Here is a 21,570-nt window from a genome sequence, read left to right on the forward strand (position 1 = left end):
CCCTGCACCACGTCTGAGGTTTGCCGCGGCAGCGCTGGTGGCGCTGCAGCCGACCGGCCGTGAGGCAGTGGCTGCAGGCCGCCAGGCGACGGCTCCCGGGGCGGAGGCGGAGTTGGCGGGGGAGGCGGCTTCGGAGGCGCAGCCGCCAGCGACGGCGGGTCCCGCGGAGACGGGGCCGGACCTGCGGCCAAAGCAGAGTGTGGGGGAAGAGGCGGTCCTGGAGGCGGACCAGCAGCCCGCGCAGGGCTGCGTCGCGGAGGTGAAGGAGGCAGTCGTGCGCGCACCGGGTGGCCCGAGGCCACCATGGGCCCGGCCCCGAGCGCATCCTCCACGGCGGGCGGGCCGACGCCGGGGGCGACCACCCCGACCGTTCCGCGGCTCAGGCCGACGCCGGGGGCGACCACCCGACCAGGAAGCCCGGAGGGTTCCTCTCCCGCTCCGAGGGGGCGGGGGGGGGGGAGTAGGCTCGGCCGGACGGACCCCGGCTCGAGGTTGGCGTTGGGGGTATGTGGCAGAGTGGAGGAGCTGCAGCCACTCAGGCTGATTAGGGCACAGGTGGGCCCAATCAGCCTCTCCACTCTGCCAGCCTTCATAAGACAGAGCTGGACAGCAGCAAAGGGGCTGATGGAGCTGCTGCTGAGGAGCTGTGTGTGCTTCGGCACTGTGTGTGGTGTTGGTGAACTGGGTAAATAAATTGGGTCTGCACGAAACTCCGTGTCTCTCCATCCTTCGGTCGGCCCCCGTAGCATCCACCCTGCTACAAGAACCAACTCCGAACTGGCTCTAGCACCAGCACTAGCACCAGCCCTGGAACCAGCTTGGTGTAAAAGGGGTATCAGTGATGACAGGTGTGAGTGCTACAGGACGGTAATCATCTAATCAAGATGGTTCTTCGCTCTCGGCTGTAAATGTGAGCTAGCGCTGGCGGTGAAAAAAAAAGTCCTGGCTAGCCGAATTGTCCTTGTTGACGGAAGCAGACTTAACAAAAAAGCCGGCAACATTAACAGGAGTGAAGAAATTACCTATTTCCGGTATATACTTTAAGTTTTCTGCATTTCTGAGGTCCTTTTCCTCTTTTTATTCCCGTTTAGCGCTCCCACCAGTTGCCCAATAGCAATTGCAACCGGTTGCCTTGATTTTGGTCTGATCCTGCTCCTTCCTGTTTATTGACCAATAGTAAAGGAGCTGGACCAGGAAGGGCAGCCCTCCTCATTTGTATAACGAGGCAGAAATGCATAACGTGAAGTAAAAAGAGGAGATAAGGGAATGTATGAATAAGGAAAAGCAAGAACTAAATATTATATTTTTAATTGTGTCAGTTTTGGTTCTTCATAGGAGTGAGCATGAATGGCTGGTTGTCTGTCCGCGAAGTTGTCACCAGGTGCACCTGGTGAAAAATCAATTCCAAATCAATAAGTGTACTAAATTCTGCTGTGGCAATCCCTCTGCTCAGATGGATTTAGTCAAATTGGTTGGTCATCATGATGATTTCATAATGAGATTGACAACTTAATCTGAGGGGAATAATTACTTGCATTGTACATACAGATGTATGTGATTTGATTTTCAGTAATGTATAGGGCTTTTTCTTTCAGATATGGACGAATGTGAAAATGACTACAATGGGGGCTGTGTACACGAATGCATCAACATACCTGGCAACTACAGGTGCACCTGCTATGATGGATTCATGCTGGCCCACGATGGACACAACTGTTTAGGTAGGAGTCGTCTCTGTTTTTCAGTGTTGCTTGTGGTTCTGTGATGGGTTTATTTTGTTTTGTTGCTCATTCATGTTGTTCATTTTGTCTTAATTCGGACCCAATGCTAATCAATTCATTGCGATCTGATAAAGCCAACCTTCTGTATTATAAGTATATGCATGTTTGTTTCCTTAAAATAATACGCTCTCAGCGTAACAGCTCAATGGACAGACACACAGGATGTATGCAGCCTTGTATCGTCTGGTGTAACGTTAAAATATAATAAAGAAACGTCTCGTAATGTACAGCGTTGTACAGTGATATAAACATCGTATATAAATATAGTCAGATAAAAATCACATTACCGTTCTCGCTGTATGTTTAAACGATGGATGTAAACACTGTGTGTGTCTGTCCATTGAGCTGTTACGCCGAGAGCGCCCCCTGCAGGTTTGGAGCACTTCCGGTTGTAGTGACGGTTATGAAGTGTTTTTCTTTTGAAGATGGTTTCTTGTTTTATATCGTTTTGTGCTTTGCATCGTTTCTCTATTTGCAGCGTTTGATGATGCTGCATTTGTCTTTGTTTTTTGCAGCACGTTTTTTCATTTGCACCACGTTCCTCTTTTTGTACCTCGTTTTGAGTTTGTGAATTTGAATCGTTTCTGTACTTGAAGCCGTTTTCCTTAACTGAGGCGCATTAGGCCGTTGCAGTGCGTTTGGCCCTTGTCGGCCACCATATGAAGCTCTTAGTTTGGTCTCGCAATTGGGGAACTATTGCTGATTGAATATGTAGGTGGACATTTCAATGAATAGTCCAGAACTTAAGGGTTAACTTGAATAGCCTTATGTAGGAATTGTTATTAGATGTAAAATGAAAAAAATCTAGTTATAAGCAGTCTTCTGTTAGCACGATCATATGCTATTTAATGATTATTAAACTGACTTACATCTTGAGCTTATATCAGTAATATTTCAACCCTTTTTCAGTGTCTATGGTTCCATTAACAATTTTATGGAAATCTGAACTATTCAAACATAAAAGGTGGATGAAATCCTGTGTTGTGTCAAGGATAACTAATCAGCTAGTAAGCATTTTCCTGACTTACAGAAAGAGGTTGTGGCTGTTCATCTTTCCTTTAACTCTCTACTACGTTATTCCTTAAAGTCAGCATCTAGTGGTCATTAAAGGGAGTGCAGTGATTTCTTCTGTAAACATTACATACAAGCTGTTGTGTAAAATCTGATTGTACTGAAAAATGGACAGATATACTATCAGCAGCACTATCAGCACATATAAAAATGATGATGTTTGAATCCCAGCAAGATTTTGCCTGACGATATCTCCCATGCCTGTTTTTTTGTGGATGCTGCCGTTATGAATGGCTGCATATTAAATCTGGGTTACTGAGTTCAAATGAACCAGCAATGTGTGAAATCAGACACACAAAGTCAATCACTGAACCGACACTGGCTTTGTGCTGCTTCTTTTCTTTAAACTTCTTATGATTATCATCATTCTAACTATTAATAATAGTCAAAGTTACAAATATACTGTGTATATCTCCGTATTTCTTAATTTCAATATGTATGTATATATATATATATATATATATATACACACACACACACACCCAAAGGTAAGGTCAGGTCCTGGGAGAGTGAGGTTTCTATGCATTATTTTCACAGTTCCACCATCAGTCCTAGGAACTGCACTCTTTTGGACTCTGAGGTTGCTCCTGGGAGACAGTCTCCCAGTTTGGAAGACACAGCTTCAAGTTCTCAAAACACCACTAGCCCCACTGTTGACTTACCTTTTTGCATTTTTCCAACCTCTTGTGTTCCTTCTCCTTGATGTTGTTGTAACTTGGGATTGTCAAGTTCATCACTCCTGCTTTCGTTTGGAGTTTGAGGAGCACTAGTGTCCAGTGGGTTAGCCATAACCAGGGTATCAGTCTGGATTCGTGTTAGGATGTAAAGACGTACAAAACAGGATGCAATGATTTGCAGATTTTATAAACCCACATTTCTCTCCCAGTAGAATATAAACAACATATCCAATGCTGAAACGGAGACACTTTTCCATTTCATTGAAAATAATGGCTAATTTTAGATTTGATGGCAGCAAGACATCTCAAAACCTTGGAACAGGGGGTGTTGTGCCACAAAGGGGGTGCTGGTTCAGTTATTAACAAGTTATTAATTATTGTCCTTTGATTATTATTAATAATTCATAAAGTAGATTACTTATCAAATTGAATTATCAAAATTAATTAATCAAAACGGGGCACCACCTGACTTATCAGGAAAATAATAACTATCAGCAAAATCAGTCTCAAAATAGCTGTTATTCCCTACGTGCCAGCCTGTTGCCAGGGGTGGCGTTACAGAATAACGAAGGAGTCCGAGCTCAGGCCTTTGCAACCAGCAGCTGTGACAAATATGTATAAAATAAACACAAACAACTTCTCTCATTCAAATTAATCAGAATTTATTTACACAAGTGTTAAAAGATAGTGAAACAACACTTGGAATAAATTCCCATTCCTAAACTACACATAAACAACAACTAACTAAACATTAACACAAACTTCAGATTATATATGTTTGTGTATGTGTGTGTCACGATGGATGTTCATACACGTGAAAAGAAAGATGGATGGCTGACAAAGTCACGTGGTGACTGAGTCTCGCATGATTCAAAATGGCGGACGAGATTTCGTCTCATCCAGTGAAAAACAAACTTGGAGGCTTTATGGCCAAGATAAGAGTGTGTGTGGGGTGGTTAGTAGGAGAGAATGAGAGGAATAGAGAAGAAAGTAAAACCCAAGACACTAGAATAACTTCTCACCACCAGAAAACCAAGTTCTTCCGATGTTTCCCACACAGAGACCAATGTGAAACTAACTTCACAGGTGCTCTCTGGTCATTCAACTGGGAAATGAGGAAGGGCTTTGTTTTCTGTTGTGGAGGAACACGTCATCAAGATACAGCAACGTGGAAGCAACAGTAGACAAACAATAAAATAAATAAAACACACACAGTTGTGACTGGATCAGCGGTCCGGCTCACAAAGTGAAACTATGCTACTTAAATGTGTTAACTAAGTTTCTCTGCCCAGACACAAAACAGCCTCTTACGTGGATCTTTGTAGTTGAAGAAAAGGGTGGTTTGGTCTGGCCGGTCAGCGTTCCTTGGTGAACAGCTGGGTGGTTACGCTCCACAGGTGATCCTGATAAAGAGAAGGGCCCGGTTTCCCAGATCAGTTAAGTAGTTCTTAACAGCGAAAGACTTCTTTCAAACCATCTTAAGGAGCCTGTGAAAGAAGTCTTTCGCTGTTAAGAACTACTTAACTGATCTGGGAAACCGGGCCAAGCTCTCTCTCTCTTGCTCTCCTCATCTCAGGGAGGGTGAGAGGAACACATGGGGCCCAGCAGCTGGGCCTCCTTCAGCTGCAGGTCAGTCCAAAGACGTTCAGGTTGTTGGGGCATGCAAGGGTCCCTCGTTCGGCTGATCTGGGGCTCGGAACGTTTGCTGGTCACTCATTGCAGCGTTCCAGACTATGGTTGCCATTTTAAGGTAACCAGACGCTTTTTCAGTCACGATCATGGAGAAGGCCGACCCATAGCTAGTAGCTCTTCATGCTAAAATAGGAGCTGTTGCCTTCTTCATAGCTCACAGAGAACTCCATGGGACCGATGTACAGGTCCGAGGTAGAAGAGACCCTGGGAGCAAGAGAGGAGGATAAGAGAAGAAGAGAAAAGAGAAAGACAGAGGGGGGAGCCTGCTTTTTATAGCTGGGCCCAGGCTGCAACTGCGGCACCCCCTGCGGTTGGGGGTCCTTACCCAATGATGGGGCTATTCCTTATCACCGAAGGGCCGCAAATGCAAATCCTGCCCGGGCTTTGAGTCTTTATGGAGGTTCCTTTTCAACCATGCGGTCAGCTATGAGAAAAAAAAGACTGGCCTCAGAGTGAGGCCTCAGAGCTGGGACTTAAAGTTCAAATTAAGGCTTCCCATGTTCACAAAGGACTGTGCCCCACCAGGGGGCACCAGGCACCAGGTCAGTATCATGAGTTATTTGGATGTAAAGATGGACAGAGATCTACCAATCTTTGACAAACAGCCTAAACATATTGTAGAAAAACAAAGGCTTTAAAGAGTCCACAATCTACAGTATACAATATCACCATGCCCTGCCCTGCTGACTACAGAGGAGAGGTACCATCCAGTTTCCAGTGCTCAGTTCAGAAGCCTGCATCTCTGGTTTATGGGATTTCATTAGTGCCTATGGCCTGGGCAGTTTACACATGTCAAAAGGCACAATGCTCAAAAGTACATGGAGGTTTTAGAGCTCCCACACAGACAACGTATCTGTCAGACAACCAATGCATATTTCAGCAAGACAAAGCTAAACCACATACTGCATTCATCACAACAGCATCGTGAAATGTGCTAACTATCTGACTCCTGAAATTCGCAGACAGGTAGTACAAACATTGGTGTTATGTCATCTTGATTATTGTTCAGTTATCTGGGCGTCTGCACCTAAGTCTGAGCTTATAAAGTTACAAACAGCTCAAAATAGGGCAGCTAAACTTACTCTTAACTGTTCTTATAGAGTTGACTGAAGGTGGGGGGAAGGTGGCTCAGTTGGTAGAGCGTTCGCCCATGAACCTGAAGGTCAGTGGTTCGAACCCTAGTTCCTCCTGTGTCCACCAAAGTGTCCTTGGGCAAGACACTGAATCCCCCGGTTGCTCCCGGTTGTCAGGCCAGCGCCGTTGTATGGCATAGCAGGCATCCCACTGCCTTCTCAAATCAGATTAGTTATAGTGCAGATGTTCATCATTACAGTACCAGAGCTTCAACTCAGCGTCAACTTACATTACCAAGACCAAGAACTAATTCAATGAAAAACACTGTTGTATATAGATCAATTTCATCATGGAACACTCTTCCTTTAAATATTAGGAGCATTCCAAACAAGAAATCATTCAAAAAACATGTTAAAGGAGCATGAGACTCCTTTTAAGAAATGAGACTCTCTAGCGCCACCCTTCACCACGACGGCCGTCGGGGGTACTGCAGCCAACAGTGAAGCCGGCACGGGAGAACGGGGAGAACGTGCATGCAGCGTCATGTGACGTCACATCCTCAGGACAGCGCGGGAAATTCCGGCCCGGAATTGCAGCACATTTTGCAGCACACAGCCTGTACAAGGCAACGGAGAGATACACTAGAGCAGGGGTTCTTAACCTTTCTGACCTTGGGGCCCAATTTTTTCAGTACAGAGTGGCCCGGGGCCCATAGAGAAGATTTACTCAAGCGAAGGTCCAGAACATCATAATAAATATATATGTGTGTATATATATATATATATATATATATATATATATATATATATATATATATATATATATATATATATATATATATATATATATATATATATACACACACATGTTAAGTGGCAAATATTTTTGAAATGTACTTTTTTTAATATAACAGTCAGATGCAGATGTTGATACAACTATGAGGCCACTTGAATATATACACACACAAATAATATATATATATATATATATATATATATATATATATATATATATATATATGTATATATGTATGTATGTATGTATATTTTTTATATATATATATATATATTATTTGTGTGTGTATATATTCAAGTGGCCTCATAGTTGTATCAACATCTGCATCTGACTGTTATATTAAAAAAAGTACATTTCAAAAATATTTGCCACTTAACATGTGTAACTTGAATTACACATATTTTTTTCTCTTAAAAATAAAATTGATTTTATTTTACTTTTCAAATGCTATCTTATTTTATTTCTCTACCAGCAGTTTGAATTTCCCCTTCTTTGTTAATTGTCTCAACACATTTTTATAATAAATGAATATAAACACATCTTAACAATTGAACAGTTTTGCAGTTTGTCTTTCTTCCCCTCTTTTAATCTTATGCCCCCACTTTCTGTCGTTCAGTGAGAGAACTGAGCTCTAACTTCTCCTGTCAGGACTTTAAATCTGGGCTGGATGGTGTCAGGTTCTCATACACATGAGAAGGTGCTCATATTTAGTTTTAATTGTGTTCATTGTGGAGAAAGCTGCCTCACAGCTGTATCTGGACTCAAACATGGGTGTTTTAAGATTTTATTTATTTAAGATATTAAATTAATCAGTTGTCAGGACTCAGCGTGTCGGGCTTCATCCGAGCCTGATCAGTTGCGACGGGCACGAGCCCGCAGCTCTCCGCGCTGCAGCCCAGTCACTTTCCGATGCTTTTGCAACAACAGTCCAGTCCAGCAGACACTTCAGCCCACGCATCTACCATCCTTCAGCAGTAACGGCGGAGCCCGCTGCCGCCCGAGCGGCAGCGGGCTCCGCGGCCGCGGGGACGCGTCGGCTCCATGGATGTATTATCGGCTCCCGCTCAGTCGGGCGGCTCCTCCCGCTCTCCGGTCCGCCTCTGCGGGGCAGCTCCCCTGGGAGTCTCGTCTCCTTCTCGGCAGCGAGCCCCACGGAGCCGCCGCCGGGCAATCACTGGCAAATCACGCCCTCCTTCCCCCTTCTCATGGTGGCTTCAATTACGTCCGCCTTAAACCTGAATTATGGTTCCGCGTAAATCGACGCAGAGCCTACGCCGTAGAATCCCTGATCCTGGTGGATCTAAACGTACTCTGTGCAAAATAAATGATTTTTTCTGTAAATACACAACATTTCGCTTACTATTACACGTACAGCTAGATCAGTGTCTTCTCCTCATTTGGTCGGGAGTTGCAGTCCCGCGGCCCTCGCGGCCCACACTTACAAAACTGAATCTTTTTTGCGGCCCACTAGATGGCGCTCGCGGCCCAACGTTGGGCCGCGGCCCTATGGTTAAGAATCACTGCACTAGAGGATCATTCTTTTTGGTTTGGAACGCTTCATCTGACATTATTACTAGAAAACTTAAAACGTATACAAATTTTTTTCATAAATCCTGCCTCAATCCTGCCTCATGCTCCTTTAAGTCATTTTTTAGATTGGAGAGTTAATAGTGTTATGTTATCATTTTGGGAACTGTGATTTCTTCTTTTCTTTTTCTTCTTTTCTTCTCTTTTTAATTGCAATTGGATCTGTGTATGTTTTGTAACTGGAATTATATGTTATTGTGTATTGTTGTTTATATTGTACTTTTTAAATAGGACCCCAGGAAGACTAGCCTGGCGTTTGTGCGTCGGCTAATGGGGATCCTTAATAAACCTAAACATAAACATCGCTTTGCAGGAAAAGAGTCCTGGTCAAGTCAAGTTTATTTATAAAGCACTTTAATTACAACAACAGCTGACCAAAGTGCTGGACAAGCGAAAGGAAATCAAAAACAAAACAGAACAATGTAAAAAATAAAACACATAAATAAATGTAAAGAGTCCGCAGACCCTGTGTGTGTGTCCCTGTGATGGACTGGTGACCTGTCCAGGGTGAACCCCTGCCTCTCACCTGAAATGAGCTGGGATAGGCTCCAGCCAAGGACGGATTATCATGACCACGGGCCCTGGACACAAACTCGCTATGGGCCCTTACCTACAATAATATCCTACGTGCACGGTGCATGCCCTCCCCAATCACTCAGTTTGGTCACACAATGGCGCAGAGAATCCACAATCACACCGTGTGATTGTGGATGGCGGAGTGGCGGAGCGTGGGTCTCAGTACAGAGGGGGAGGAGCATTCTCCCTGGGCCCTTATGATAGTCATTTTAACGTTAGACAACACCTCATCCTACCCATCAAACTACATTTATTCTCACCTTTATTGAGCCAAGCAAGTCTATAGGCCTATGCTGCAGAAAGCAGAGTAAAGTCACAAACTTGTTCAGAAGAACGAACACACGCACGCACGCACGCACACACACACACACGCACACGCGCGCACACACACACACACACACACACACAGACACACACACACACACACACACACACACACACACACACACACACACACACACACACACACACACACACACACACACACACACACACACACACACAGAGGCCTGACAGCTGTCAATCACATGGAGCTGAATACTCAGATAGGCCCTGGGCACATGCCCACTTTGCCCATGCGGTAATCCGTCTATGGCTCCAGCAGACCCCCGTGACCCTGAAAAGGATAAAACGGGTATAGATAATGGATGGATGGATAAATTAAAAGAATCATGCTAAGTTAAATGCTAGTGCTAATGAATACACTAAATTCCTTCTTGAATTTTCAGAGCTTCTATCAAACATACTCCTCACCACAGACAAAATCATCATTGTAGGTGATTTTAATGTTCATATAGGTGTTGATGGTGATTGCCTTAGCATTGCATTTCACGCTCTATTAGACTCAATTGGCTTCCATCAGAATGTTGATAAACCAAGTCACAACTTTAACCCCACTCTCGACCTTGTCCGGACCTATGGAATTGATATGGATCACTTAGTAATCTTTCCACACAATCCTCTCTGAACTGACCATTACTTGATAAGATTTGATTACATACTGCATGTCTGTCAGATGTAATCAGACTGTAAGACAGTGTCATAACCAAATTTAAAGAAGCAATCCTATCAGCACTCTACACAATCCCGTGCCTTAACACAAATGATGGCTCCTATAATGACTTCAGTCCTACACAAATCGACTTCCTAGTTAGCAGGGCTGCAGACTCATTACGAACAACATTAGACTCTGTTGCTCCCATAAAAATGAAAATAATATAATAAAGCTGAAGAAAACCGCTCCCTGGTATAATTCCAACATTAGACAACTGAAACAAAATGCACAGAAGCTTGAAAGGATTTGGCGTTCATCCAAACATGAAGAATCCCACCTAGCCTGGCTAGATAGTCTCAGAACATACAGGAGAGCCAGAGCGACCTATTAATCATCATTAATAAGCTTCCTTTTTAACACTCTGGTCAAACTGACAAAGAGCCTTAGCATTACTGATCCATGTATTCCCATTACAGACAAAATCCTTCATCTCCTCTCTTCAACTGGTGATGAATTAACCTCCTTACTGCAAGATCTAATATATATTTAGATGTCTTCACCACAATCGATTTATTTTTTAATTTTTTAATTTTTTTAAATTTTTTTACCTTGTCTGCACATATATTAATGGTTAATACCATGCTGGTAAGAACCTAAAGCATATATATGTGCATTTTTTATATAAAATATATATGATATATTTTTAAATATGTCACATATATTTATTTTATTAATATATACATATATATATACGGTATATACGGTTTTTAAACCTATATATACAGTATATATATATATATGTATATATATATATCCAGCTCCAGCTCTTCCTCCAGCTCTTCCAGGGGGGTCCGAGGCGTTCCCAGACCAGCCGAGACACATAGTCTCTCCAGCATGTCCTGGGTCTTCCCCGGGGTCTCCTCCCGGTGGGACATGCCTGGAACACCTCCCTAGGGAGGAGGGACATGCCTGGAACACCTCCCTAGGGAGGACGGACATGCCTGGAACTCCTCCCTAGGGAGGAGGGACATGCCTGGAACACCTCCCTAGGGAGGAGGGACATGCCTGGAACACCTCCCTAGGGAGGAGGGACATGCCTGGAACACCTCCCTAGGGAGGAGGGACATGCCTGGAACACCTCCCTAGGGAGGCGTCCAGGAGGATCCGGTTGCTGCAAGCACAGGTTTGATATGGTCCCGCCTTGGCGGTCTGGTTAGGAGGTTAGCTGCAGCGTTTGGAACCAGCTGGAGACAGGACAGGGAGGAACAGCTACAGCTAACGCCTGCATGCAGTGCAATGCAGTAGTCTAGGCGGGATGACACAAAGGCGTGTATAACTTTCTCAAAGTTTTTGAAAGATAAAAAGGGTTTAACCTCGGACAAAGGCCTCAACTGGAAGAAACTAGATTTTACAACTGCGTTAATTTGTTTCTCCATTTTAAAGTTAGAGTCCAAAATGACCCCAAGGTTTTTGGCAGTATCTTTGACATGTGGTTCTAGGGGGCCTAGATCTACATATGAGTCACAGGCAGCACTGGGACGAAAAACTACGACCTCAGTTTTATTTTCATTAAAGTTTAAAAAGTTTAAAGCCATCCAGGCTTTGATGTCCTCCAGACAGTCTAGTAAACTTTTAAAAGAGTGGGAGTCGTTGTGCTTTAATGGCATGTAAATTTGCGTGTCATCAGCATAGCAGTGAAAGGAGATGTTATATTTTCTAAGAATATATTCCATGGGGAGCATGTACAGGGAAAAGAGTATATGTCCCAGAATAGACCCTTGAGGGAGAGGAGCAGAGGGGGATACCGATCCCTCCAGGCAGACAGAAAAACGTCTGTGTGTTAGGTAGGATGTAAACCATTTCAGAGCAGTGCCTCTGATGCAGAGACAGTGTTCCAGACGGGAGATTGATATGTTGTGATGTACAGTGTCAAATGCAGCTGTAAGATCAAGAAGGATCAGGATGGCAGAATCTCCAGAGTCAGTGATTGAGAACAAATCATTAAAAACCTTAAGTAGTGCTGATTCAGTGCTGTGGAGGGCTGTAAAACCAAATGAGAGCTTCCAGGGTACCGTGTGTATCTGTAGTTGTTGCAGCGCAAGTTTCTCCAGAATCTTGGATAAAAATGGAAGTTTGGAAATAGGTCTGTAGTTGGAAAGTACTGAAGTGTTTAAATTGTGTTTTTTAATCAATGGCCTTACAACAGCGTGCTTAAACTTCTTAGGCACGACGCCAGAGCTGGTGACACTGGTGCTGAAATGATCCCACCTGTCCCGAACAAACAAAAAAAAAAGCTTCGCTGCTTGAAGCTTCTTTCTTTCTTATTTTTTACATTGATATCGAACACAAGCCCCAAACCCAGCAGCACATCTATCATCTCCTCCAGGTTCTACATCTTTAGGGCCAATCCCAATACACCCCCTACTTTCTACCACTAGCCCTCCCTCACTACCACTAGCCCTAGAAATGAAGCCACAGATTTTAGGGAACTTGTAATCTTCCCAGGGCCCAGTCCCAATACTCCCACTACCCCTACTTTTAGCACCACCCCTAAATTTTGTTTGCTGCGTGGTTTACGTTCGGGTACGTAAGCGACTGCGTAGTTACGTTTGCACAAACGTCACTCCATATCAGGAAGCTGAGAGCTAAAAGCTGTTTTAATTTCAGCTGTAGCGCTGTTAATATGCCACTTTATTAAGTTTTAATATTTTTTGAGGCGTAAAAGTGACCGTTAAGATCCCCAACCTGGGCTCAGTTTATCCAAATAACGCAGAAATTTGACCCGATGTTTTCGGAGATAAGAACCGCCGGATCGGAGCAGCAGCAGCTCACGGCCGGGTCAAACTGCGCCGTCGTCCCGGGGAGAAACCTGCAGCTCTGTGGAGAATTACCGCTTGCTGAAATAAATCATTTAGGAAGATAAATGTTGGTTTAATAGATGAAATCTAACAGTTGTAGCTACGCCTGTGAAGAAATTTGCTCTGAAAAGTTTGGGATGATGATGCCTGCCGGCTCCGGAGTTGATTTATGGGTCCGCGTTACACCAACGCAGAGTCTACGGCGCAGGGTACGGCGTACGGCGCGCGTCGCCGCGTAACCTACGCCGTAGGCTCTGCGTTGGTGTAACGCGGACCCATAAATCAGCCTTTATTCTGGCGAGGTTTGAAAAAGACTTCGCAACAACGGGCAAACGAGTGATTATGTACATTCACTGAGTGAATATTATGAAAGTAAAATATATATTTCTCGCTATAAATGTAATCAAAACGCATTTTTATGCAGAAACTAACTCAAAATATTGATTTTATTCACTAAAAAATTAGAAATGTCCGCCATGTTGTTTTTTTTTATTCAGTCCGCAAATGATGATGAGAAGCATTCTGGGAAATTTTTCTGGCCCTAGATCAAACTAGTGAGCATCGGAAATCCCTCGCTCTGTAGGGCTAGATTGATACTCACTCGCCCTAGATGCGAAGAGGAATTGGGACACCACTACCCTCACGGGAACGCGCAAAATTTAGGGGTAGTGCTGAAAAGTAGGAGTAGTGGGGGGATTGGGACAGGGCCTTGGTGTTGTTGTCTTCTCCGTTTAGATCACACAATCAAATACGTCACAGAAGCATTGCTCCAATCCCGCCTACTTCTCATCTGGGTGTCTAAAAACAAGTGAGGACAAGGCGAGTGGAGGCGAGACGAGGTGTGACGAGTGCAGTCGCGCTGAGTAGGCACTAGTATAAAAGCGCCATAAGAGGGACTTGCTTTTCCTGTCACAGTAAACTTCCGTAAGACAAAAGAAAAAGTAAGTCGATGATGCTAAAACTACTGTCAAGGATATTACCCAGATATTTGCATTGCTGTATAAGCTTTACAGCTTGGCCTTTTAATTTGGCCATGCAACATGACTAGTAGTCCCAAATACACTATAAATCTACGATATAATGACTGAAAAAGAAGCTAATGAACGGTCCAGCCAAAAACCAGACTTCAACCCGGTTTTAGTGGTGTACCTCTACGTAAGCCAGTCCTTGCAAACCTCAACCTTGGCAGAAGACAAGTTGGCAGAGGACAATAGGGTGCACAACACTGTTCCCATGTTACTGCACATTGACTTATTCATATTGTACAATTATCAGCAACACATAAGAGCCACATGGAAAACCACACACAACCACAGAACTTGGAGGGATTGTCAGCCTGTTGCTAACCAGCTATTTAACTGAGCTTCAGTCTTTGTCTTTATTTGCTTATATTAAGTTGTTTATCCACAAGGACCCTAATGTTCAAATATCTTCCTCTAAAATGTCCAATTCAGCAGCAGAATGATAAGAGCAGACTCTTTAAAGGCTCATTGTTTACATTGTTCTTTTGTCCCATGCTTTCTAAACTTCCATAGCAGTTGCATCCACACATACTTTTCCACAGTAGAAAGTTGTTATTGTGAAGTATCATTATATTGTATGTCAGTGCTCAAGCCAGCTGAAATGCATTCAAAAGGCAATACAAATTAAAATCATATCTTCTATGGCTGAAAAATTTGACTCGGTAACTGTCCTGCTTTCTGACTTAAGAAATAATCCCGAAACTTGGTGTAAAGAACCCGTTCACTTTGGTTTCATGTTCTGTAGTGTGACACCAGTATAAACTGCAGTTGCTAAAGATTGAACTATTTAGGTTTGCTTCAGTTTAAGTTATCATCAAAGTGCAGTGTTACTTGAAAACAACAGTCTAGACCAGCTTGTTAAGTTCACACTCATTTTTATTCTTCTCTCTCATGCAATGGGAATTCTTGCAAAAACTATAACAACTTTGTGGCTTGTAATAGACCCCTTGCAAGACATTCAGAAACCTCAGAATCTTGTAGTGCTCTGAAGGAGCCTTGGATGACAAATTATACTGGAAAATTGCAGACATCAGTTTGCGTGAGTGTGCAGGAAGTTGCTCCATCATCGTGCAGATGCACTGTGTCAACAAGTTCGGGCACTAACTGATTTAAGATTGCTTAATTGTCCTATGATTAAAGAGTGGTCAAATTTGGTTCCTTTCTTCCTTTTGATTTTGACTTTATTTATTTGGTTTTGCCGTGGACACAGCTGGGCTCAATGTGTCGATGGTTCAGTGCCCTCGCTGAATGTCTGGTGTGCTTGTGTGAGTTTATTTTCCTTCCCTCTGACCTGTCTTTTTCATTTCACGTGGCGATTTATCCTGCACCGCATGCAAAGTCTGACATTTTACAGACAGGAGGTTTGGGACAAGACATTGGGCAGGAGAGGGACACTTTGAAAAGAGAAAAACGTATGCACAGACTAAATGAATCAAAGCCTTTTTTTTTTCTTCCTATTCTGTTCTTTTTTGTTGGTAAAAAATGTTCTCGTCCTAAAAAAATAAAAGGACTACAAAGGCACTTTAAAACTGTGTCATTGGAGCAAACTTCTGATACTGTAAATTGTTTCCACATTATTACATCTTGTAATTCAATCCAGTTGTATCTCTTCTGTGCTCTGTCAAATGAGGTAGATGTGAAAATGGTAAAACACAGTTGCAAAAGAAATGTTTTCCTTATTAATTTGCCATAAAATGTGATGTGATATTCATCAAAGTTAAAATACTTGACAAACACAGTGTACTTGAGTGAATAAAACACAAATATTTATGATTTTTTGGATTTTTATTGAATATAAGTTCTTAGGGTTAAGGGTTGTTGTCAAATGCTAAGCTCACAGTTTCACGTAGGTGTTAATTCCACAAAATTTAAAGCCAATTTTTTTTGTACAAAAACACTTACGGTTTACTAAAGGAAATGTATATTTACAAAAGGTGCAAAATTGCTTATCTTTGTAGTTCTTAATTTGCAACCTAATTACAGCAGTGTATAGCTTAATTCATCTTTACACAGTCTATGGCCAAAACAAATGAAATATAGGAAATGTGAGGCATACTCCCTTCCCCCACTTCCTTTTACACTTGAAGCAGATTATCGCCTTGTTCAAATAGCATTTTGAACAAACGGCATTTTAGCAAGTTGGGTGTGTGAACAAACCCGAGGCAGAATGACTTAACAACGTTAATGTCGCTCATGTGATGTGTGAAATCAGTTTGCCGTGTTTAATTAAACACTGATGTGTTACTGAGTCTCCACTGTTCAGTTTAAACTATCAAAGAAGCTCTGGAATTGAAAACCGACACAACCTGACTTTAGAAAAACATTTATTTTTCTTTTGGTTTTTTACCTTGATGTTATATAATAGTGTATTCACTACTGCACTTTACTATCTGGACACGTTATTTTCTCCTGCCAGGTGTTTTGTCCACATCTGTGGGCCTGATGGGGCTACTGGTTGCTCGCCTTGGCTTCATGTTCAAGAGCACTTACAGTTGAATAACTGACTACGTTTACATGCAGTCAAAATTGGGGTTATTGCTAATATTCCGGTTACTGAAACATTGGGAATATTCCGTTTACATGGTGATGAATCATTCGGGATATCTGGATCAAACCAGCGACGCACGGAGAACGTCATGACGCAATTCCCGTAATTTCCACTTCTTCTTCCTGTCTCCAAATTCAAAACAAATGCTGCTTCGTGCAACTTTTCTCTCACCTTCTTGTAAATCTGTCTATCCCGGTACTTTCTACCGTCTACAAATGCAGAAATGTTCATATCCTTCATTACATTTATGAAGTGATTAGTCTCCTCCTGGTCTTGGTTTCTCCGTGTTTATAAGAACTTCCTGGACTCAAAAGACCAGGATTCCTTGTGAACAGAGCATGTTCAGAAAACAGATTCCTGTTCCGTTTGATGGGGATATTCCGTTAGGTGTTAACATGAACCAATATTCGAGTAACCCAGGGGTCATATTGGGGTTTTCAGAGGGGTTATTGGTTTTTACATGCAGAGGGGAGATTTGCGAGGCCCTGTGCGAAATGGCCGGGGGGTGGCCCTCGCGCGTGCAAAATTTTTGGGTTTTTCGGGTTGAATCGGGTGTCTATATGCGCAATTTTAACTCTCCAATTAGCAAAATACTGGATACCTTCCCCTGCCTCATCATCATCTCTTCCGTCGACGCGGGGCCCCACGGCTGCTTGAGACCCGGTCGGATCGGTGATTTTTGTAACAAATTTATCAAACGAGCCTTTCAGAGAGGCATTAAGCTCTTCCATTTTCTTTAGTTTTTTTCTTTTTTCATTCCCTGATGGAAATTTCCTGAATCTGTCTCGTTCTCTCGACATTGTGTGACAGTTTGTTCCAACTCCACCGTCTGGATCAGAGCAGCTTGTGTCTGCGCTTGGTCTGATCAGTTGTATTGAACAACAGACACACGCATCATTGCACATATATTTATTGATATGCACAGACTAGTACACATTTAGGTCTGTAATGGGATGTGATGGAATGTTGATATCTATAAGGGAAAGAAGGAAAAAAAAACGGAAAAAAATAACGCCCATAGCGCGAGGCACGGTTCCTACACCCCTTGCGGCGGCCCTGTTTACATGGCCGTGCAAATTCGGGTTATTGCCAATATTCGGGTTTTAAAAGGGTTATTGATGCATGTAAACACAGTCATTGACTTGTTGAAATGATAGCGGGGGGGGGGGCTGTGCCATAGCAGCCATGTTCATGTACAGACAGTACACTTAGGGCCCGATTTACTAAAGGTTTGCGTGTGTAAAAACGTGTGCAAACTTGACAGCACCCGCAAACCAAAGTGTCAGCTGATCTACTAACAGCGTGCAAAGAGGACTGCGTCTCTCAAATGCGCAAAATAGCACACGCAATCCATTTAGTACTTTTGCCCTGATGAATAATCAATATGGGGCGTACCCACCAGAAATCGCTAAATACTGGGAGGGGAACATGCAAATTGGTCCATTTACCACGCGCAATGAGATTTACCAAGCCTGAAAGTTTTTGCGTGGATTGTGATTGCGTCTGTATTTAATACGTTCGAAAGGAAGGTGCTAATCTCCACATGCAAAAGGAGAAATATTTTATTTGAATGTTAAATCGAGTATTATTCAGCAAAAGGTTGCCACAGGAGGCACATTCATTTTTTTATTTGTGATAATAAATAAATCACGTGTTTTCATGGAGAAAAAAGTGTTTCTCATTGTGCGCCTATACTTGTTCTGCAGTCATACCCCGATGTTGTGCCGTATGCACCCCTGCCGTGAAAAGCACCCCCTCGTCTGACAAAAATGATATTCTCATTCCGTGTTCTGTTCATGTTCTGTTGTCCATGTTCTGTTTAGCGTCCAGTTTTGTGTTAATGATTCATGTTTAAATGCGCTCATGGATTCGGGTAAAAAAAAAAAAATCGGGTGAATGGTTATTGATGTCATTAATTAATAGCCTGCTTACTTATATATTGAAGTGTCAGTGTGTTGTTTTTTTTCTTGGTCTACTTATCATTGAATATACGAGGGGGTGCTTTTCACGGCAGGGGTGCTGAATACGGCACAACAGGTTTGCACCTGTTATCAATTGCGCACGCAATCTTAGTTGATCACCCGCAAAACACACAACAACAGCACGCGCAAACTTTTTCAGTGCACACGCAATTTAGTACTCTTTATTTAGGATCTTAGTAAATCGGGCCCTTAGAATGATGTAATTAGTGTGGTTTAAATGATAGTATTAGATGGTATAGTGGTAGACCTCAATGTTGGAAACTGTAGCAGACGCTGCACCAGCTTTTTACAATAACTCTCACAACACACATGCCATTTTTTCATTTATGTCCACACCAAATAGTGTTAAAGTAGCGGCAAGAAGCATGAAAAAAGATGCATATTGTAAATGTAATACACTAACACTGTGTCAACACAAAAGGATGGCAGCAGCTCTGATGTGCCATCTGTGTGCTTAGGAATGGTTCAGGAAAAGTCAAATAAAATAAAATAAAAATAAAACATAAAGACATAAAGTGCAAAAATATAATTTGGCTTTTTCTTAAGGGAGTGTAATAAGAAGTAATTTCCTAACCTATCTTTATACATTATATAGCTGGCTTTGCCGTCCACATGTGAGATAAGACAACTGAAAAATACAGCAGAAATAACGTCTTCAAATACTTGCTGTAATACCAATCTTTTCCTCCTCAGCTCTTAAAAACTCCCTCCCTCCTTTCCCTCTCTAAGCAATTCATAAAAGGTGCCGTCCACTGCCTCAGGTGGACTTTACATGAGTTTCCAGTAGGGCTGCACGATTAATCGTTAAAAAATCGCGATCTCGATTCAAGCTTGAACGCGATCTCATTTCCAAATGACGACGATTTAAAAAAAAAAAAAAAAAAAAAAAAAATTTTTTTTTTTTTTTTTTTTTTTTTTTTTTAAAGATGGCTGCATAAAAAAAGAACTAGGCCTATGTTCTAGGTTGTTGTAGTCCTGTCATGGTCAACTATCATGTTGTCATGTTTGTTATATTTTGTTAATGATTGTGGATTACATTTGGAGAAACATATACCTCATCACCTGACACATATTGCACATAAATATTGTTAAAATTGTTATTGTTAAAATTATTTAAAGACAAGAGAGATTTTTATTGTTTTCATGTTCAATGTCAGCTGTTACAGCAAAAAGCAGCCAGAGGAATAATTTGTTGCCTCAGAACTACAGGATCTGTTACAAGTCCCCTTTCTGAAAGGGTGTTCAACTCAGGGAGGAACAAATATTGTTCAAAATTGTTATTATTGTTTAAATTATTCAAAGGTTTGTGTAAAGAAGACAAGAGATGTTTATTGTTATTATATTTTTGTTCAGCTGTTGCAAAGTTAAAGTAATAAGTGCAATAAATTTTATATTGGAAAAAAATCGTGAGAGAATCGTGATCTCAATTCTAAGCAAAAAAATCGTGATTCTCATTTTGTCCAGAATCGTGCAGCCCTAGTTTCCAGGTAAAGGAAAAGTGTAAAGGTTACAGGTCCCAGCTGAAGAATTGACCGCTGCGTGTTATTCCTGCTGTTTGTCCGGCTGCTGGAACTGAACTTACTGTTTACACTGCAGGACCAGCTTCACTGACCCAGTCACGTTTCCATTAACACCAGAACTGTGCAAAACCTAAATATTGTTAAGAAAAATCTAAAATGGAAACACCTAGTGTTAGAAAAAAACAACTGTCAAATACGGCAAAAAACCCGTTTACGCTTTCATGAAGTAGTGTCTATGAATAAAGTTTAGCACAAAAGTTTAACCCTTGTGCTGTCTTCGGGTCAAGGAAGGAGGAAGGGAAGAAGGGAGGAAAGAAGGAAGGGAGGAAGGAAGGAAGGGAGGAAGAATGAAAAGAAGGAAAGAAAGAAGGAAGGAAGGAAGGAAGGAAGGAAGGAAGGAAGGAAGGAAGGAAGGAAGGAAGGAAGGAAGGAAGGAAGGAAGGAAGGAAGGAAGGAAGGAAGGAAGGAAGGAAGGAAAGAAGGATGGAAGGAAGGGAGAAAAGAAGGAAGGAATAATGAAAAGAAGGAAAGAAAGAAGGAAGGATGTTGAAAGCGATAATCTTAAATTAGCCTTCGATTCTCTTCTAGAATCAATGGGTATCTCACAAAAAGTGGATAAACCGACGCACTGTTTTAATCATACTCTCGATCTCGTTCTCACCTACGGTGTTGAAACTGATGGTTCTACTGGACCTCAGTGCTGCTTTTGACACTATAGATCATGGCATTTTACTGCACAGGTTAGAGCATGTTGTTGGGATTAAAGGGACAGCTCTATGTTGGTTTAAATCATACCTATCTGACAGGTTCCAGTTTGTTCATGTACATGAGGTTTCTTCAGAACAGTCAAGGGTCTGTTATGGTGTTCCGCAGGGTTCAGTGCTAGGGCCAATCTTGTTCAGTTTATACATGCAGCCGTTGGGAAGTATAATCCAGAATCACGGCATACAATTTCATTGTTATGCTGATGATACGCAGCTCTATTTGTCTATGAAGCCGGATGAAACAGAACCGTTAGTTAAACTTCAGGCATGTCTTAAGGACATCAAGGACTGGATGTCCAGAAATTTCCTGCTTCTAAATTCAGATAAAACAGAGGTTATCATTCTTGGTCCAGAGCATCTTAGGAAGGGATTAGATGGTGTTGCGATGGCTTCCAGTGCAACTGTGAGAAATCTTGGTGTTATTTTCGATCAGGATTTGTCGTTTAAACCATATGTCAATCAGGTTTGTAAAATAGCCTTTTTCCATCTCCGTAATATTGCAAAGATTAGGAAAATCCTCTCACAGAGTGATGCAGAAAAACTAGTTCATGCGTTTGTATCTTCTAGACTAGATTACTGTAATGTGTTGTTAGCAGGATGTCCAAGTAATTTGCTGAATAGGCTCCAGC

At 42.3% G+C, this 21,570-nt stretch overlaps 1 protein-coding gene across 2 annotated transcripts in view; it reads left to right on the forward strand.

The window, feature by feature from the left end:
* Nucleotides 1-21,570, forward strand: part of scube1 (signal peptide, CUB domain, EGF-like 1) — a 256,585-nt gene that overhangs the window by 61,277 nt on the left and 173,738 nt on the right. For both annotated transcript variants that reach the window (XM_061714862.1, XM_061714863.1), the window contains exon 3: nt 1,596-1,721. In XM_061714862.1, the coding sequence (XP_061570846.1) occupies nt 1,596-1,721 (126 nt within the window). The remainder of the gene's footprint in view (nt 1-1,595; nt 1,722-21,570) is intronic.

The sequence above is a fragment of the Cololabis saira genome, chromosome 23 (assembly GCF_033807715.1).
Source record: "Cololabis saira isolate AMF1-May2022 chromosome 23, fColSai1.1, whole genome shotgun sequence".
Lineage (NCBI taxonomy): Eukaryota > Metazoa > Chordata > Actinopteri > Beloniformes > Belonidae > Cololabis > Cololabis saira.